At 36.0% G+C, this 14,806-nt stretch overlaps 3 protein-coding genes across 4 annotated transcripts; 2 read left to right on the top strand and 1 right to left on the bottom strand.

Annotated features, from left to right (window-relative positions):
* Positions 1-841: 841 nt before the first annotated feature.
* LOC106311860 (magnesium transporter MRS2-4) lies at positions 842-2,719 on the top strand. The gene is made up of 3 exons (XM_013749176.1): positions 842-1,314; positions 1,595-1,995; positions 2,074-2,719. The coding sequence occupies exons 1-3, from the start codon at positions 984-986 to the stop codon at positions 2,629-2,631; spliced, it is 1,290 nt and encodes a 429-aa protein (XP_013604630.1). The 5' UTR covers positions 842-983; the 3' UTR covers positions 2,632-2,719.
* A 248-nt stretch (positions 2,720-2,967) lies between these two features.
* On the top strand, positions 2,968-5,079 carry LOC106311859 (F-box protein At3g59000-like). The gene is made up of 4 exons (XM_013749175.1): positions 2,968-3,071; positions 3,175-4,106; positions 4,225-4,362; positions 4,705-5,079. Exons 2-4 carry the CDS (start codon positions 3,180-3,182, stop codon positions 5,044-5,046), a joined length of 1,407 nt encoding a protein of 468 aa, XP_013604629.1. The 5' UTR covers positions 2,968-3,071; positions 3,175-3,179; the 3' UTR covers positions 5,047-5,079.
* Positions 5,080-6,010: 931 nt separating this feature from the next.
* On the bottom strand, positions 6,011-8,104 carry LOC106311857 (putative F-box protein At3g58950). 2 transcript variants are annotated; one of them, XM_013749174.1, is made up of 4 exons: positions 7,923-8,104; positions 6,810-7,784; positions 6,604-6,744; positions 6,011-6,514 (listed from the first exon to the last, which is right to left on the bottom strand). In XM_013749174.1, exons 2-4 carry the CDS (start codon positions 7,779-7,781, stop codon positions 6,188-6,190), a joined length of 1,440 nt encoding a protein of 479 aa, XP_013604628.1. In that variant the 5' UTR covers positions 7,782-7,784; positions 7,923-8,104; the 3' UTR covers positions 6,011-6,187. The 2 variants fall into 2 exon arrangements, with proteins under 2 accessions (XP_013604628.1, XP_013604627.1); XM_013749173.1 differs by lacking the exon at positions 7,923-8,104 and having other exon boundaries at positions 6,810-7,796.
* Between the last annotated feature and the right edge of the window lie 6,702 nt (positions 8,105-14,806).

Below are 14,806 nucleotides of genomic sequence, written 5' to 3'. Positions count from 1 at the left end.
AAATGTTACCTTGGTCCCTCTTCAAAGCAAGAGTTTGTTTGTAAATAATACACAAGTATTTTTGGGTAGATAAGTCTACCTCTTTTTGGATTTTCTCATTGATTAAATAGACAAAACAATAAGGGAAATGGAGATCAACTCCTACAAAGCTGGAAATGGGAAAGTGGAAGAAGTGGTTTCCTTATCTCAAGGAAGACCAAGCCATCTTCTTATTAACTAACGTGAAACACCAGAAATAACTAAAACTTAGGAATAGAGTTTTAATGAAAATACTTTCGGTTTGGAACTCGAATCCGGTTTGATGATCTTCGGTCTGGTACAGGTGCATCAAAACCTTTGTTCTGTTTCATCTCTTATTTCTTGCTGAATAATCAATGTTTTGTTTTCTTCCTTTTATTCCAATTTTTTCTGTGATTTACTATCTGTTAAGCTTAATGTAGGTTTTCAGGAATCACATTAATGCTTTATTCCATACTGTGTGAAGTGTGGTGAACATTTGTTTTAAGAATCTAATCAAATCATATACAGAGTAACTTAGGCCATGGCGTCTATAACTGAATCTATAGATCTGTAAAAATATCTGAACAGATTATGTAATGAAGTATTTCTGATATTTGGTATAATCCAAATCCTAACGAATATCTTAAAAAATATCCGAAAAAAATTCAAAACTCTGAGAATCCAGACATACGTTAGTAGAAGAAATGTGATCTCACTGGGTCCAAACTAAACCGTTTAAGACCAATAGAATTGTAAACCTTACAAAACCGATTCGCTGACCAAATAAACAAAAAAGCAAAAAGCAAATTAATCCGAAAATTTAGCTTTTACGAATCTCGCCCCCAATAAAGTTTGTTACACAGTTCGAACCTATTCCTCACTAAGCGCGTTTATGGCAGAGGAAGGATCTGCTTCCACACGAGAAATCGAGGAAGAAGCGGCAGAGATCGCGACCCCCGCCGCCTAATCTCTGATCGATCGCGATGGGGAAAGGCCCCTTATCGTTTCGCCGCCTCTCGAGCATCCGCCGCCGGAAGAAAGGTTCGTCGGTGAAGGATGATCCCAATCAGTCGTCTAATCCTTCGTCTCCGCCGCCTCCTTCGCCGATCAACGCGGGAGGATCGGTCGCGGCAGGTACGACGGGGAAGGCGAAGAAGAAAGCCGGAGGAGCGAGGCTGTGGATGAGGTTCGATCGCACCGGCGCGATGGAAGTGGTGGAATGCGATAAGAGCACAATCATCAAACGCTCTTCGGTTCCCGCTAGGGATTTGAGGATTCTCGGCCCTGTCTTCTCCCACTCCTCCAACATTCTCGGTAATCAATACGAATCACCAATGTTCAAGAACCATAGTTAGGCGAGGATTAGCACTAGGCGGCCGCCTGAACCCTAACTAGATTTAAAAAAAATCTTTCGGTTATAACCGATTTGCCGAGACCTCCGTCTAGGCAGGTGGAAACTAAATGATCACTATATGTATTTTTCTTAATCAATTCGAAGTCTGGAGGCCGAGACGAATGTTTCCATGATCATTGTTTGTTTAGCTATATATGTTTCTGTTGTAGCTTCTTTAGCTTTGTGTTGTTTTCTGTGTAGCGAGGGAGAAAGCTATTGTTGTTAACTTAGAGGTTATAAAGGCGATAGTTACTGCTGAAGAAGTGCTTCTCTTGGACCCTCTCCGTCCTGAGGTTCTACCGTTTATTGACCGGCTTAAGCAACAGTTTCCTCAGACGAACGCACTGGAAGCTACTCCAAATGTGCAGTCTTTTGATCCGGAAGCTGGAGAGGGTTTGCAGAGTGAGCTTCCATTTGAGTTTCAGGTCCTTGAGATGGCTCTGGAGGTTGTCTGCTCAATTGTTGACACCAGTGTGGCATCACTCGAGACGGATGCGTGGCCTGTTCTTGATGAACTCACCAAGAATGTCAGTACTGAGAATCTTGAATATGTGCGAAGCTTGAAGAGTAATCTCACCCGCTTACTAGCCCGTGTTCAAAAGGTATTGTATTCCTTTTTAGCGTTTTGTATTATTAATGTTTGAAACATGACGCCTGCTTGGTTGGGTGCATTTATTCAGGTGAGAGATGAACTTGAACATTTGTTAGATGACAATGAAGACATGGCAGACTTGTACTTGACAAGGAAATGGAACCAGAACCAGCAAGCGGAGGCACTACTCGAGGGGACAGTATCCGTTGCCCCACCACATAACTCATCGAATCTTTACCGGCTCACATCAAACAGAAGCGCGAGCATGGTGACGAGCAATATGGATGAAGACGATGTGGAGGATCTGGAGATGTTGCTGGAGGCATACTTCATGCAACTTGACGGGATGCGGAACAAGATTCTTACCGTGAGGGAATACATTGACGACACGGAAGATTACGTGAACATACAGCTGGACAATCAACGTAACCAGCTGATCCAGCTGCAGCTGATTCTGACCATGGCCTCGTTTGCAATAACTGCAGAGACGTTACTGGCCAGCTTGTTCGGGATGAACATACCGTGTCCGTTGTATAACATCCACGGCATCTTCTGGTACTTCGTGTGGAGTATCACTGCGTTTTGCTTTGTGCTCTTCATGGTCGTTCTTGGTTACGCCAGGTGGAAGAAGCTGCTTGGCTCATAAACTCTCTTTCTCTGTGGACACTTGTATGTAATAAAACCCCATATAAGACATGCTTTTTAGTGATTAATAAAAGTTTAATTTGGCTAGAGATGATAAATCGTTCTCTCTCTCTCTCTCTGCGTATATGGTTAATCACCAATTTGCCACTAGGCTTCCTTACTTTTCTCCACTATACTTTAATAACAGCCCAAAGTCGAGCAATCCCGGTTTGTTTACCGAACTGAACCGGTGATTTTAAATAACCGGAATGAAAAGAACCCAATTCTGCCTTCTAATTTAAAACCCTAAATTTCATTGGACGTTTCAGCTTCTTCAGATGCAATTGCATGTCTTTTCCAACTGAAAGCCTGGGACCTTCTCCACCATATGCCTTTTGGCTGCTGCATGTTTTCTCACCGAACCCTAAATCTGAGTGTATTGAACTTAGCTTCTGCAACAAGGTAGGTTTATGATATACAAAACAGAGTAACAGATGAACTGATTGGTAATTAGCTGATGCTTTGTTATATAGGTAGTATACATAGCTCTTTTTTTTTCGTGTAGATAATATGGATCGTGTGAGCAATCTACCAGACGAGCTTCTTTGTCATATCTTGTCTTTCTTTTCAACAAAGGAGGCTGCTTTGACAACGGTTCTTTCAAAGAGGTGGAGAAATCTGTTTGTGTCTGGTTCTAACCTTGACATAGATGACTCTGAGTTTCTGCATCCAGAAGAGGGTAAACGGGAAAGGGGCCGCATCTTAGATAGCTTCATGGAGTTTGTGGATAGGGTATTAGCTTTGCAGTTAATTTCTACTATTAACAAAGTCTCCCTCAAGTGTAGAACCGGTGTTGATGCAAACCGTGTGGATCATTGGATATATAATGCGTTGGCACGTGGCGTTACCGACCTTGACCTATGCATAGTCTTTGGAAGTAGTAGATATTGGCTGTATCCAAGAGGTTTCGAGAGCAGGAAACTAGTGAAGCTGAAGATAGGAAGTGGGATTGATCTTGGTTGGTGTACCGGGAGCATTTACTTACCAATGCTGAAGATTCTCGTTCTTGAATCAGTTGAGTTTTGTGCTGGTTATAAGTTAAAGATGCTTCTTCCTGCCTGCCCTGCGCTTGAGGAGCTAGAAATGTATGATGTCAAGGGACTAGATTCGAATGAGACCGTGTCAAGTGCAAGCCTCAAGAACCTGATAATTAAATCAAGTCTTGTCTCTTCAGGCAGTTTCTCATTTGACACACCAAGACTTGTTTACTTAGGTTACTCGGATTTTATCCCGGAAGACTATCCATTAGCTAACTTGCAGAATCTATCCGAGGCTCGGATCAACATTAGTTTAACTGATGATCAAGTGGAACGAGCAAGATTCCCTAATGAGTATGATGACGAGTACGATGACGCTGTTCGACTTGTTAATATGGCAAAGCTCATGAGTGGCATACGAAATGTTCAGACACTTTGCTTCAACTCCACTACTCTCGAGGTCAGTATATATATGTTCAGACAGTTGATTTCGCTGGTCTTGAGAATTGTCTCAGTTCCTGGAACATAATAAGTCATGTTATGTCTATTTGGGATTTTTTTTTTTGTCTTGTTTCTAGGTGCTTTCTCTATGCTGTGAGTCAATGCCGGTGTTCAACAACCTCAAAGTGTTAGTTTTTTATAGTGGCCAGAGTCGATGGCAAGCAGTGCCAGTTCTCCTGAAGAATTGTCCACATCTAGAAACTCTATGCATTACGGTATTAAACATAACTTATCCTCCTTCCGTTTCATATTAAATATTGTTGTAGAATAAAATTTTCTTTACCAAATAAATGTCCATTTAGAGTTTGATGCAATTTATGTTATTAATTAATTTATTTTTTACCTTTATATAAATTGAGAAAAAAATAAAGGAATAGAATTCTAATATGTAGTTAAATAAAAGAAAAACTGAACATTTAACCTTTTTTAATTGATATGGAAAAATCTAGAATGACATTTAATTTGAAATAGAGGGAGTGTATATATTTATGTCAAACATGTAGAAAGAGAGAGTTCATTTCTTTGGAGCCCTTATGTATCCTTTAATATGCTTTCAGGGTCTTCTACATGTTGTGACAGAAACATGCGGAGATGTTTGTGACTGCATTCCCCGGGAGGATAAAGGCCGTTCAATCACATCTTGTCAGGTGAAGAGAATAGAGATTGAAGGGTTTATAGGAACAATGAGAGAGACAACAATGATCAGTCATTTCTTGGAGTATTTTCCGTGTTTGGAGGAGCTACTAATCACTGTTGAAGGGAACTGTCCTAGACAGTTCGATGTCCCTGAAGCTACTGATTTTAGAGCGCAGATGTTGGAACTCTACTACAAGTCATTGAGCTGCAATGTGAAGCTCCATGGGTGCGAGTCTTTGCTTAGAAAATTGACTGCGCAATGAAGTTGTTTACGAGGAACAAATGTGGAGATCTTTGTGTGTGTGTGATTCTTTGTTGTTCTTTGTCTTCCTATAGTTATGGTGTTCTCTGAATTTTGGCAGAAACCTTTGTCATTTGAACTAAGATCACTAACAAACCTTCGAAGCAGACAAGCAAAATCAAAACAAATCGGGATTGCATCACGGAAGAAATAAAACATCTGCAAACAAAATCAACATGTCATCAACCTAGCTAGACGACTGGAAACAACATCCTATTCATCTTCTTGTATTTTCTCAAGCTGTAAATACTGAAAATATGTAGAAGAGGCAATAACACACACTTAGATAACAACACCAGTCCCTAGTTTAAAGCTCAACAAGCGTCTTGCTAAGACTTCAAGAGGGACTGGATAGCTTTCAGCTTGGCCAGCCCACAAAGAAAGTTTAAGCTATAAGACACCACGCTTCAAGACATTACAGAGAAAACGGTTGACATAGAGTATAATGACTCGGAAGTTCATCAGTCACAGAACATCTTATAGAGACCTTCTTTATGCTCGGGAACTCAGAGGCAGAGCCAGCATTCCGTCCAAGAAACTCGTTAGACTCCCTTGGTTCTTAGCTCTATCATCAAACTCTTAACATTTTTTTTGAATGATGGTATAGAGATTCTGCCACCTCTTTGAGAGATGGGAGTTAACTTGGGCACTTACATTGGTATGGAAAAGAAGCTTTGTCCAAGACCCAAACTTAGGAAAGATTTAAGAGGTTTTCTAAAAAAGACTAAAGAGCCAGAGAGTGATGAATCCAAGCTATCAAGGCGTTGCAAATGCCATCAGAGAGGTAAAACCAAGTTGTAGAAGTGTAGTATAAAAGAGGCTTGGTTTAGGTTGGTTTGGTTACTAATTTTCTGGTCTGCATAGAGGTTTTGTCATGGACCGGGGGGTTTTTCAAACCAGATAAACCAAATCTAAACGCAATCAAACCAGAGCGTCCAACCCACAAGGACAACATAAACTAATAAGTGAGCAAGAGTGTGCACAAACAAACTTAAGCTTTAAACATTAAGAAAATACCAAACTATGAACCAAGTTCTTCTAAACAAGAAAACAGAAAGCAGAGTTTTTGTTATACTCGTTGCCTGGTCGTGCAGTCCACTTTCTCACAAGGAGCCAGGCCTTACGAAGCTTACATCACACTTAAACAACTGACTATAGTATTTCATAGCCATCTCAATTTCCTTATACCCTTTAAGGACTTCCAAGTTTATAGGATCATCATCATCATCTTCAGCATATATCTTCATCTCCTTCAAACACGGCAAAGACTCCAAGATATGCCTAATCGTTTTCATCTCTGGTACTGTTATTTTGAAACCATGAATCTGTATCTTCTTCACTGGACAAGATACGAGCGAACGACCTTTGTCCTCCCGGGAAATGCAGCCACAAGCATCCCCACAATCATCTGTCACGTGGTGTACGAGACCCTGAAAGCAAAGACAAGAATGTTATTTGTAAAAAATGAACTGCATCTTTGTAAAATGTTTTGAAGGCAAAATGAGTTGTGTTTTACCACCTCAAAGACTATAGTTTCTAAGTGTGGACAGTTTCGTAAGAGAACCGGCACTGCTTGCCATCCCCGTTCTCTGTGACTCTTGATGTTTAAAGATTTGAGGTTGTTGAACACAGGCATTGAATCACAACTTAGAGAAAGCACCTGAAACAAACACACCCTAAATGAAACCATGACCTTTGATGATAAGTACAAAAAGAGCAACTGACCTCGAGAGTATCTGCAGAGAGGGAAAGTTTCTCAACATTTATCAAGCCACTCATGAGCTTTGACACGTTTCTGAAACGCTGAATAACAACATCATCTTCACCATTTGGCGCTGCTGCTCGTATTAGTTCGACTTGATCTTCCTTCACCAAAAGGTTGAGGCGAGCCTCAACTAGACTCGTCAAGTTAACTACTGGATAGTCCGCGGCAACGTAATCAGAGTAATCAAGGTAAACCAGGCTTGGAGTATCAAAATAAAAGCCCTTTGGATCTCCTCCAAAGTCTTCAAAACCTTTGGCGTATATGGTTAGCTTCCTGAGGCTTGCACTCGACACGGTTTCATCCGAATCAAACCACACCATAGTAGCCAAGCACAGCTCCTCAACCACAGGGAGAGCATAAACAAACTGCTCAAGCTCATCAGATAACAAAACCAACACCCCCGAGTCAATCCTGAGGCTTTTAAGCATTGGTAACAACGTACCTTGATCCCTCCACCAATCAACACCGAACTCACTCGTTAGTTTCAAATCCACTAGCGTCTTGCTCTCGAACATCTCCCAAGGCAACTGATAATCTTCATCATCATTATCAGAAGAACCGAATCTAGGAAAATCAAGGCAAAGTTCGAGGTCCGAAACACCACGCCGCAGCACATTGCGTATCCACAGGTTCACACGGTCTTGATCAATACCGGTTTTGCACTTGAGGGAGAACCTCTTGATGGGAGAATCTCCCTGCAAAGCCAATACTCTCTCCACAAAATCCATGAAGCTCTGAAGAATCCCTTCCCTTTCTCTCTTACCCTCTTCAGGATGGAGAAAGACAGAGTCATCGACGTCGAGATTAGGTACGAGCGTCCACAAGCTGAGCCACCTCTTTGAAAGAACCGATGTCAAAGCAGCTTCCTTTGTGGACATGAAAGACAAGATATGACAAAGAACCTCTTCCGGTAGACTGCTGACCAGATCCATCGTCTCTACAAACATAAAGTTTTAACCTTTCTTCCCCAACAAGTAAGACCCAGTTCGTAAAGCAAGTTGATTTTTGACACTTTGGATTATCGAAACAAGCTCAAACAGGAGAATCAGATGTGAGTTAAGTTGGGCACGTACCTTTGTGTTGTTGTCCAAGACCCAAACTTGGGAAAGGTTTTAGAGATTATTTTCTAAAAGCTGAAGAGAGAGCCAGAGAGTGCTTGCTGAATCCATCCAAGTTAACAAGACATTGCAAATGCCGACCGCCATCAGAGGTTTAGGGAAACGAAGTAGAACAGACGACGGCTTGGTTTAGATTTGGTTTGATTTCTAATTTCCTGGTTTGCCATAGATTTCTCATGGACCGGTTTTCAAATCAAACCAAATCTAAACACAATCAAAACCATCTCACGGTTTATTTACGGTTTACACTCTGCCAAATGACACATATTTATCATATCTAATGGTTCAATTAATTTTAGAAATAAATAAATAAATATACTTATATTAGTTATGTAATTTAAATATTAATATCAAAAAATAAAATGTTCTAAGAATCATTACTGTAGAAAAATGTAAAAAGTGACGACGTATAGATAGGATATTTAGGCTGATATAAATTTAGTGTAGCATGTTAGTAGAATTTAAAATAGAGACAAAATGGCTAGGACTGTTCAATATGGTAAAACCGAACCGTACCGAACCGAACCAAACCGAAATAGATAATATGGTTTGGATTTGGTATATACCATACAAACTGAATGGATATGATTTTTAAAAAACCGTAGGATTTGAATATGGTTCGGTATATAACCGATAAAACCGAATAAACCGAATAAAACCGATCAAAAAATAGAAACATGTAAATATGTATATATTTTATAACAACGTATGAAAATCATAAGTTAATTTTTTTGCTAATAACTATTACCATATTTTTTACAGTAATAAAATTGTCCTGATTTGTAAAACACTTGAACTATAATTAAATAACAATTCATCGCAAACATGCTTCTTATTTTCTTAGTCTTCTTTTGATCTTTTTGCTTTAATTTAGCATTGACTAAATTGAAATAAAGATTATAAATTTGATGATAACAATTAGTGGAAATTCTTCACAATTTTTTTTATCTCTATAAATGAATAAAGTTTCGTGTTTAATAGAAGAAACATGACTTTGATAAACGCTAAATATGAAAGAATATAATAACTTATTTTTTGTGCTTCGTGCTTCTGTTTTATTTTTTGTTTTTTATTTTTATTATCAAAATTTTGAGCTTTGATTTTAATTATAGATTTGATTATTTTATTAGAAGATAGAAACATTTTTTATTTTTGTTCTTTTATTTAAACTTATAATATTTTTTAATAAATGAATGTGTTGACAACAAGACTCTAAAATTCATATAATATGATCCCAAAATAAAGAATTATGTTTTTGGTATAAAACCGAATAAACCGAAAACCAACGGTATATAAACCGAACCGAACCGAAGTAAATATGAATTTAGAATGGTAGTTATATTTTACTAACCGAAATACCGAAAAACCGAAAAAACCGAACCGATATCCTGATTGAACACCCCTAGCTCTTACAGATTATAACTGAATATAAAAGCCTTATAAACAAAACAAAATACTAGAATTTAAAAAAAAAATGAAACCTCATAAAATTTGCGTGCTTGACACATCATTATGATCATTAGGTTTAGCTTAGTATGCTCTCTTCTTATCACACGGCTGTTTAGGTTTATTTCTCAAATACATTGGCATTAGAGTTGGCTAGTGTGGGACCGTCTTGCTTCCTTGGCGTCTCTAAGCAAAAGTTTGTATTCATAGTTTCTGTCATCATCTTCTTTGGTTCTGCTTTGTTCTATATATCTCTTAGACTCATCTAATCCTAATTATAGATTTATCTATCTCCGCTTTGTAATGTAGACTTTGCATTTGGTCTGAGTTTTTTTTTGTTTTAGAAGCGTATCAACTGCACTATTCAGCCTGCTTGCTTTTCCCACCACCAAACAAGTTTCAATACTCATCTTTATCAGCTAAAAGGTGTACTAAAGAACAATACAAAAAAAAAATTGATTTTGAGACTACGTTTTTACAATCGTAGTTACATTAGTCACAAAATTAGCTACTTATTTTGAAGTCACACTTTAGTCGCTATTTACCAATCAATATGCGACGAGCTTTTCCTAATTTCAACGCGTAGTCACAAAAACGTTTTAAAAACTTTTTTGTGACTAATTTGTTACTAGGGAAATTGGGGGCTATAACCGGATTGAATGAAAGCAAAAAATCAGTGAGTAGATTATGTCAAAATCATGTCCATTTTATTGATTTTTCGCTAAAATGTGGCTATTACGCTAATTAGTCCTTGTTATTATATCTGTAGGGACCGCAAAATTAATGTTTTCTTTTATTTTTAATATATCCCGTCTAATCAAAGTTGTATCAAACATCTAAAATTAATGTTTTCTTGTGGTGTGAAATCAGTAGAAGAAGACCTTGAGTATTCAAGTCCTTGGGGTTTTAATCTCATGGTCTGAATTGGATTTTTTTTTTCTTGTGGACAAATAACTTTGTAGCTATGCTTACTCTGGTGACAGATGGATGAGAATATGCGATGATTGAACATGCACATGATCATGGTGATCTTTCTGATGACGTCACTTCACTTATGATGATGTTGGTGATATTCTCATGGCAGATCCGACGCATGTGGCCTGTGGCCTGTGGCAGTGTGGAAGCCCCATGTCGCGAGCATCACTTTTGTTTTCTTCTTCCGGACTCCACTAAAAAACAGTATCCCCTAATCACGTAAAAACCAATGATTTATATTATATCAAAGAAAATCGTATTCAATGTTCTTGGATATGCAAAATTATTTCAGCTATATAATTATGTACCTTTTGCAGATTTAGCTTTTGTTTTGTTATACGTAAAGCTAATGAGAAAAACAACATTTCACATCTGAAGAACGAATACATCCAAAAACTGAAGTAAAAAGTTTCGCTCTATAAAACAATATGTTGCATATACGGATATCCGCAGGCAGAATAGGATAAGATCAAAATGTTTAGTGTAACATAAAGTTGGGAATAACCAAGCAGTGATAGAATGCGATAAGAGTAGAATTTCGAGTAAGGCGTAAACCCCTTTTAGTCTTGGATTCGATATCTACCAAAAATTAAGTTGCTATTTACTTGGCTAGGTATAGAGCCATTTTTTAGGTTTTATTAAGAAAAATTCGAGATTAGACTATTTTGTCGGCATCGACTAGATTATTTAGATATTAATCCAGATACCTACAATTTTTTTTTAAAACAAAAAAATTGGGAAATGGAGACAAAGAAAGAACCAACCAGAATAGAGGCAAAAGATGGTGCAAAAGGGACCCATGCCCATGTAACCATTGTCCCGAAGATAAAACCGTCAGTCTAGGTCTACCTGTTTGGCCCATATCTCTCAACCACCTAAAGAGAGACGACAAGTAATTTGCAACTAATAAAACCATAACACATCACTTGTCTCTGTCCTCTTCGTCTTTGTTCTTTTTTAATTTCTTTATCTTTCTCCCACAAAAAAAACAATTATCTCATGGGCGCAAACCACTAATTTCACCTAAGGCGCAAACCACAAAATTCGCCTAATTTCGCATCTGTATACTACGCATATTAACTACCACCAATTTACAAGAAAATGAACAATTATGAAATCCAGAAGAAAAAGAAAAGGTTACGTCTGAACAATGATCAACCCAAGTCAAGTCTAACATTGTGTATTTGTGTGCTATATAAACAACAAATATTTTTAAAATTATAGAATTGGGGGTAAGCGTGAGGTCTGGTAGATGGTGAGACCTATTCTGAAAATCTCAATCCCAATAAACCCTAAACCCTCTCCATTCCATCATTGGAAACATCACAGACCTTCTCCTTTCCTTTTATAGTAGTAGAGTTTTCATATTATAATCCCATCTTTTTTTTATAAAGAAAGTTAATGCTAAAGCAAAGAATAAAAATAATACAAAGTCCAGTTCAGATTTAATAATTGAAGATTATACAAATTAGAGCTAATTATTTATATGGTGAAGATCAACAACAAATTGATCCGTAGCTAAAACAAGGAACATGATGAATTCGAGTGTGTTACGCAAAGATTAATGCCGATATGAGGATGACGTTTATCCTTCTTATTTAATTTTGTATACTTTATTATATACGTAAAATTAATCTATAATACTCCCTTGACTAGAATTTCTTGAATAAATAACAAAGAGTTGACAAAAATGAGAAGGATTTTAAGGATTTCGAAAGGTAGGTTCCGTAAAAAGATGTAACGAGGCTCCCATACTAGAAAGAAGAAATCATGTGCAAGTAGTAGATCATCATAGTACCACCAGCACACAGCTTCACCCTCCACGACTGTATATATCTAATTAATCTATTAATTCCCTCTTCATTATTATATGTATAGGCTGTGTGTGTAAGTTTTGGTGTGTGTGTGTGTAGAGAGAGAGAGAGGGAAAGCAAAGAGGAGGCACATGGAGATGATAGATAGATTTAGAAACTCATGTGACCACATGTGCTTTCCTTTTCTCTTTTCCCTTTCTACGGAGCTTTTGTGGGTCTCCCATCTCTCTCACGCTCTCCCATGCATCTGGCGCAGGTGATTCTCTCGCGCGTTTGGAATTAGCTCTTTGTTTCCTTTCTTACCATACTTAAGTAGTAATCATCACCATTAACTTGATTCAAGCCTCATTGACTTGAAATTTTAAAGGTTGTTATATGTTTACATTGTGGTCTGTGGGAATGAAAATAATGATTATAAATATGTGTAACCTATTAATATAACTGGATCTTGGATACATGCTTAACTACAGGACTCAGGACACATCATCATCTCAACCCAATAAGTGGAAAATAAGATTAAAGCTGCATACATTATCTTCAATTTTCAAATACTTTTAATTTTTATAATGTTTGATGAACAAAACTTTAAAAGGAACCAACAAGAGAACGGAATCGTAAATCTTATAATTAAATGGCACTTAGGTCTTCAAGAAATATATCTTAGACATTATCTGAGAAGTGATTTGCCACATGTAGTATTTATAATCAATTTCACAAAAAAATATGACATAATTATTAAAATTGATGATATGGATTATGAGTAAATATGACCTGCACAATTACATTTAATTTGATTTGAATTTTTCGGTTAATTTTTTAGAATATGGTAATAACTCATACATTACATTTATTTTTCATTTATATTTCCGGTAAAATTTTAGAATATGGTAATAACTCATACATCATTATTAAAATAAATATATTCAAATATTATATTACAAATTTTGAAATATTATTTAATCGAGTTTTTTTATAAATATAATAAATTTAGTAATAAAATGTTCAGAAATTTTTTTTTAAATTATAAAAATTTAAGTGTAATATCATTAGTTTCTTTTATATATCTACAATTTTATAAATACTGTTTAGTTTTAATTTTTGATAATTATATAATTTTAATTTTGATAATTATATAATTTTAACATCAATTTTTTTTATTAATTTTATACAAAATGATTTAATATATTTAACAAAAATAATTAATAGATAAAAAAATCTATCCAGACTATAATTTTAAATATATACATGTATTTTCTTAAATATAATTTTTAAAAAAAATTATTTTTATCTTAATTTTATATTTAACTAAATAAAATTTATATTAAATATTGGAAAGAAAATAATAAAATCTACATTATTAATAAAATTTTATGTTTAAATATAATTTAAATTTAAAAAAAATTATTACTGCAGGAAAACACCTAGATGCCAGTATATTCTTGTAAGTTTGCAAATATAAAATACTGAGTTGTAAGAAATTTGTTTGACTGTCGTATTGATTCATGATCATATAGTATATAACAATGGTCAAGCTGGTTCTAGTACATCATTAAATTTTACTTTAAACTGTGGAAATAGCATGTAATGCATTTGTCAATATGCATTCATTAGTTAGTTTTTTTTTTTTCATTAGTTAGTTTTTAATGGCATTTGTTTTTTTTTGTAGGTGGAATATTTATCAAATTCATCATTATTAATGTTTCCAAAAAAGAATACAAAAACCCACAAGTCTTATGAATTAACTTTAACACATGTCGATAAGTACATCATTACTTAACTAAGCATGTTATTTACTGTTAATGACATTGATTTTCCAATTTAAACTTTATAATAAAAGAATAAAGATTCAATCTATCTATCTGTCAGGACCTCAGGAAGATCCACTTGAGTTCAGTGACGTCTCCACTAAACCCCTCAACAAAGCGCGTGACGATCATGATCCAAATCTCTCATAACCAGCAAAACAAAAAACACTGAATAATTCGAAAACACAAACAAAAATGGAAAATCACAACTGGACCCAGCTATGATCGCGTACCGGTGTTACCCAATTTCGCAACATAAAAGCCAAATCAAAACCTAACCGAACAGAACATAACATCTCAAAAGTCAAAACGTTCTAAACAAAATAAACCAATGTACCAAGTTCAACTTATACCCATGACCAGAGCCGTGCTTCAAGTGTATCCAAAAAGGCTTTCGCCTAGGACCCCCAAAATATATAGTTTTTTTAGGGCCCCAAATTTCCAAAAATTATTAGTAGTATATTGGTTTAAGTTTGTCATTTATTATTCAATACAAGTTCAATTATCTACATTGATTTTTAAAAAAATGAGTATTTTATTTTATTGTCAATTTTCCAAATTGAAAAAATGAATATATGTTTTATATGTCAAACTCCTAAATAAAAAGGAAAAAGTGCAGCTTTATATACCAATCTTGACGATTCCAGTTTCTGTCGCCACTGCTAAAAGAAGCTTTTCCAAGTTAAAGCTAATAAAGTCTTATCTTCGATCAACCATGTCACAAGAAAGATTAAATGGTCTAGCAATTATATCGATCGAGAGAGAATTAGTTAGGAATCTAGATTATGATAATTTGATT

Source organism: Brassica oleracea, chromosome C8, assembly GCF_000695525.1.
Source record: "Brassica oleracea var. oleracea cultivar TO1000 chromosome C8, BOL, whole genome shotgun sequence".
Taxonomy (NCBI): Eukaryota; Viridiplantae; Streptophyta; class Magnoliopsida; order Brassicales; family Brassicaceae; genus Brassica; species Brassica oleracea.
The sequence above is the reverse complement of the archived record's forward strand: the minus strand, read 5'-3'. Positions and strand labels throughout refer to the sequence as shown.

Coding starts and splice junctions, on each gene's coding strand:
- LOC106311860 (XM_013749176.1), top strand. CDS start 984: ATGGGGAAAGGCCCCTTATCGTTTCGCCGCCTCTCGAGCATCCGCCGC. Junction 1,315..1,594: donor CCACTCCTCCAACATTCTCG/GTAATCAATACG, acceptor TTTTCTGTGTAG/CGAGGGAGAAAGCTATTGTT. Junction 1,996..2,073: donor TACTAGCCCGTGTTCAAAAG/GTATTGTATTCC, acceptor GCATTTATTCAG/GTGAGAGATGAACTTGAACA.
- LOC106311859 (XM_013749175.1), top strand. CDS start 3,180: ATGGATCGTGTGAGCAATCTACCAGACGAGCTTCTTTGTCATATCTTG. Junction 4,107..4,224: donor TCAACTCCACTACTCTCGAG/GTCAGTATATAT, acceptor TCTTGTTTCTAG/GTGCTTTCTCTATGCTGTGA. Junction 4,363..4,704: donor TAGAAACTCTATGCATTACG/GTATTAAACATA, acceptor ATATGCTTTCAG/GGTCTTCTACATGTTGTGAC.
- LOC106311857 (XM_013749173.1), bottom strand. CDS start 7,796: ATGTTTGTAGAGACGATGGATCTGGTCAGCAGTCTACCGGAAGAGGTT. Junction 6,745..6,809: donor TCTCTGCAGATACTCTCGAG/GTCAGTTGCTCT, acceptor TGTTTGTTTCAG/GTGCTTTCTCTAAGTTGTGA. Junction 6,515..6,603: donor TAGAAACTATAGTCTTTGAG/GTGGTAAAACAC, acceptor CTTTGCTTTCAG/GGTCTCGTACACCACGTGAC.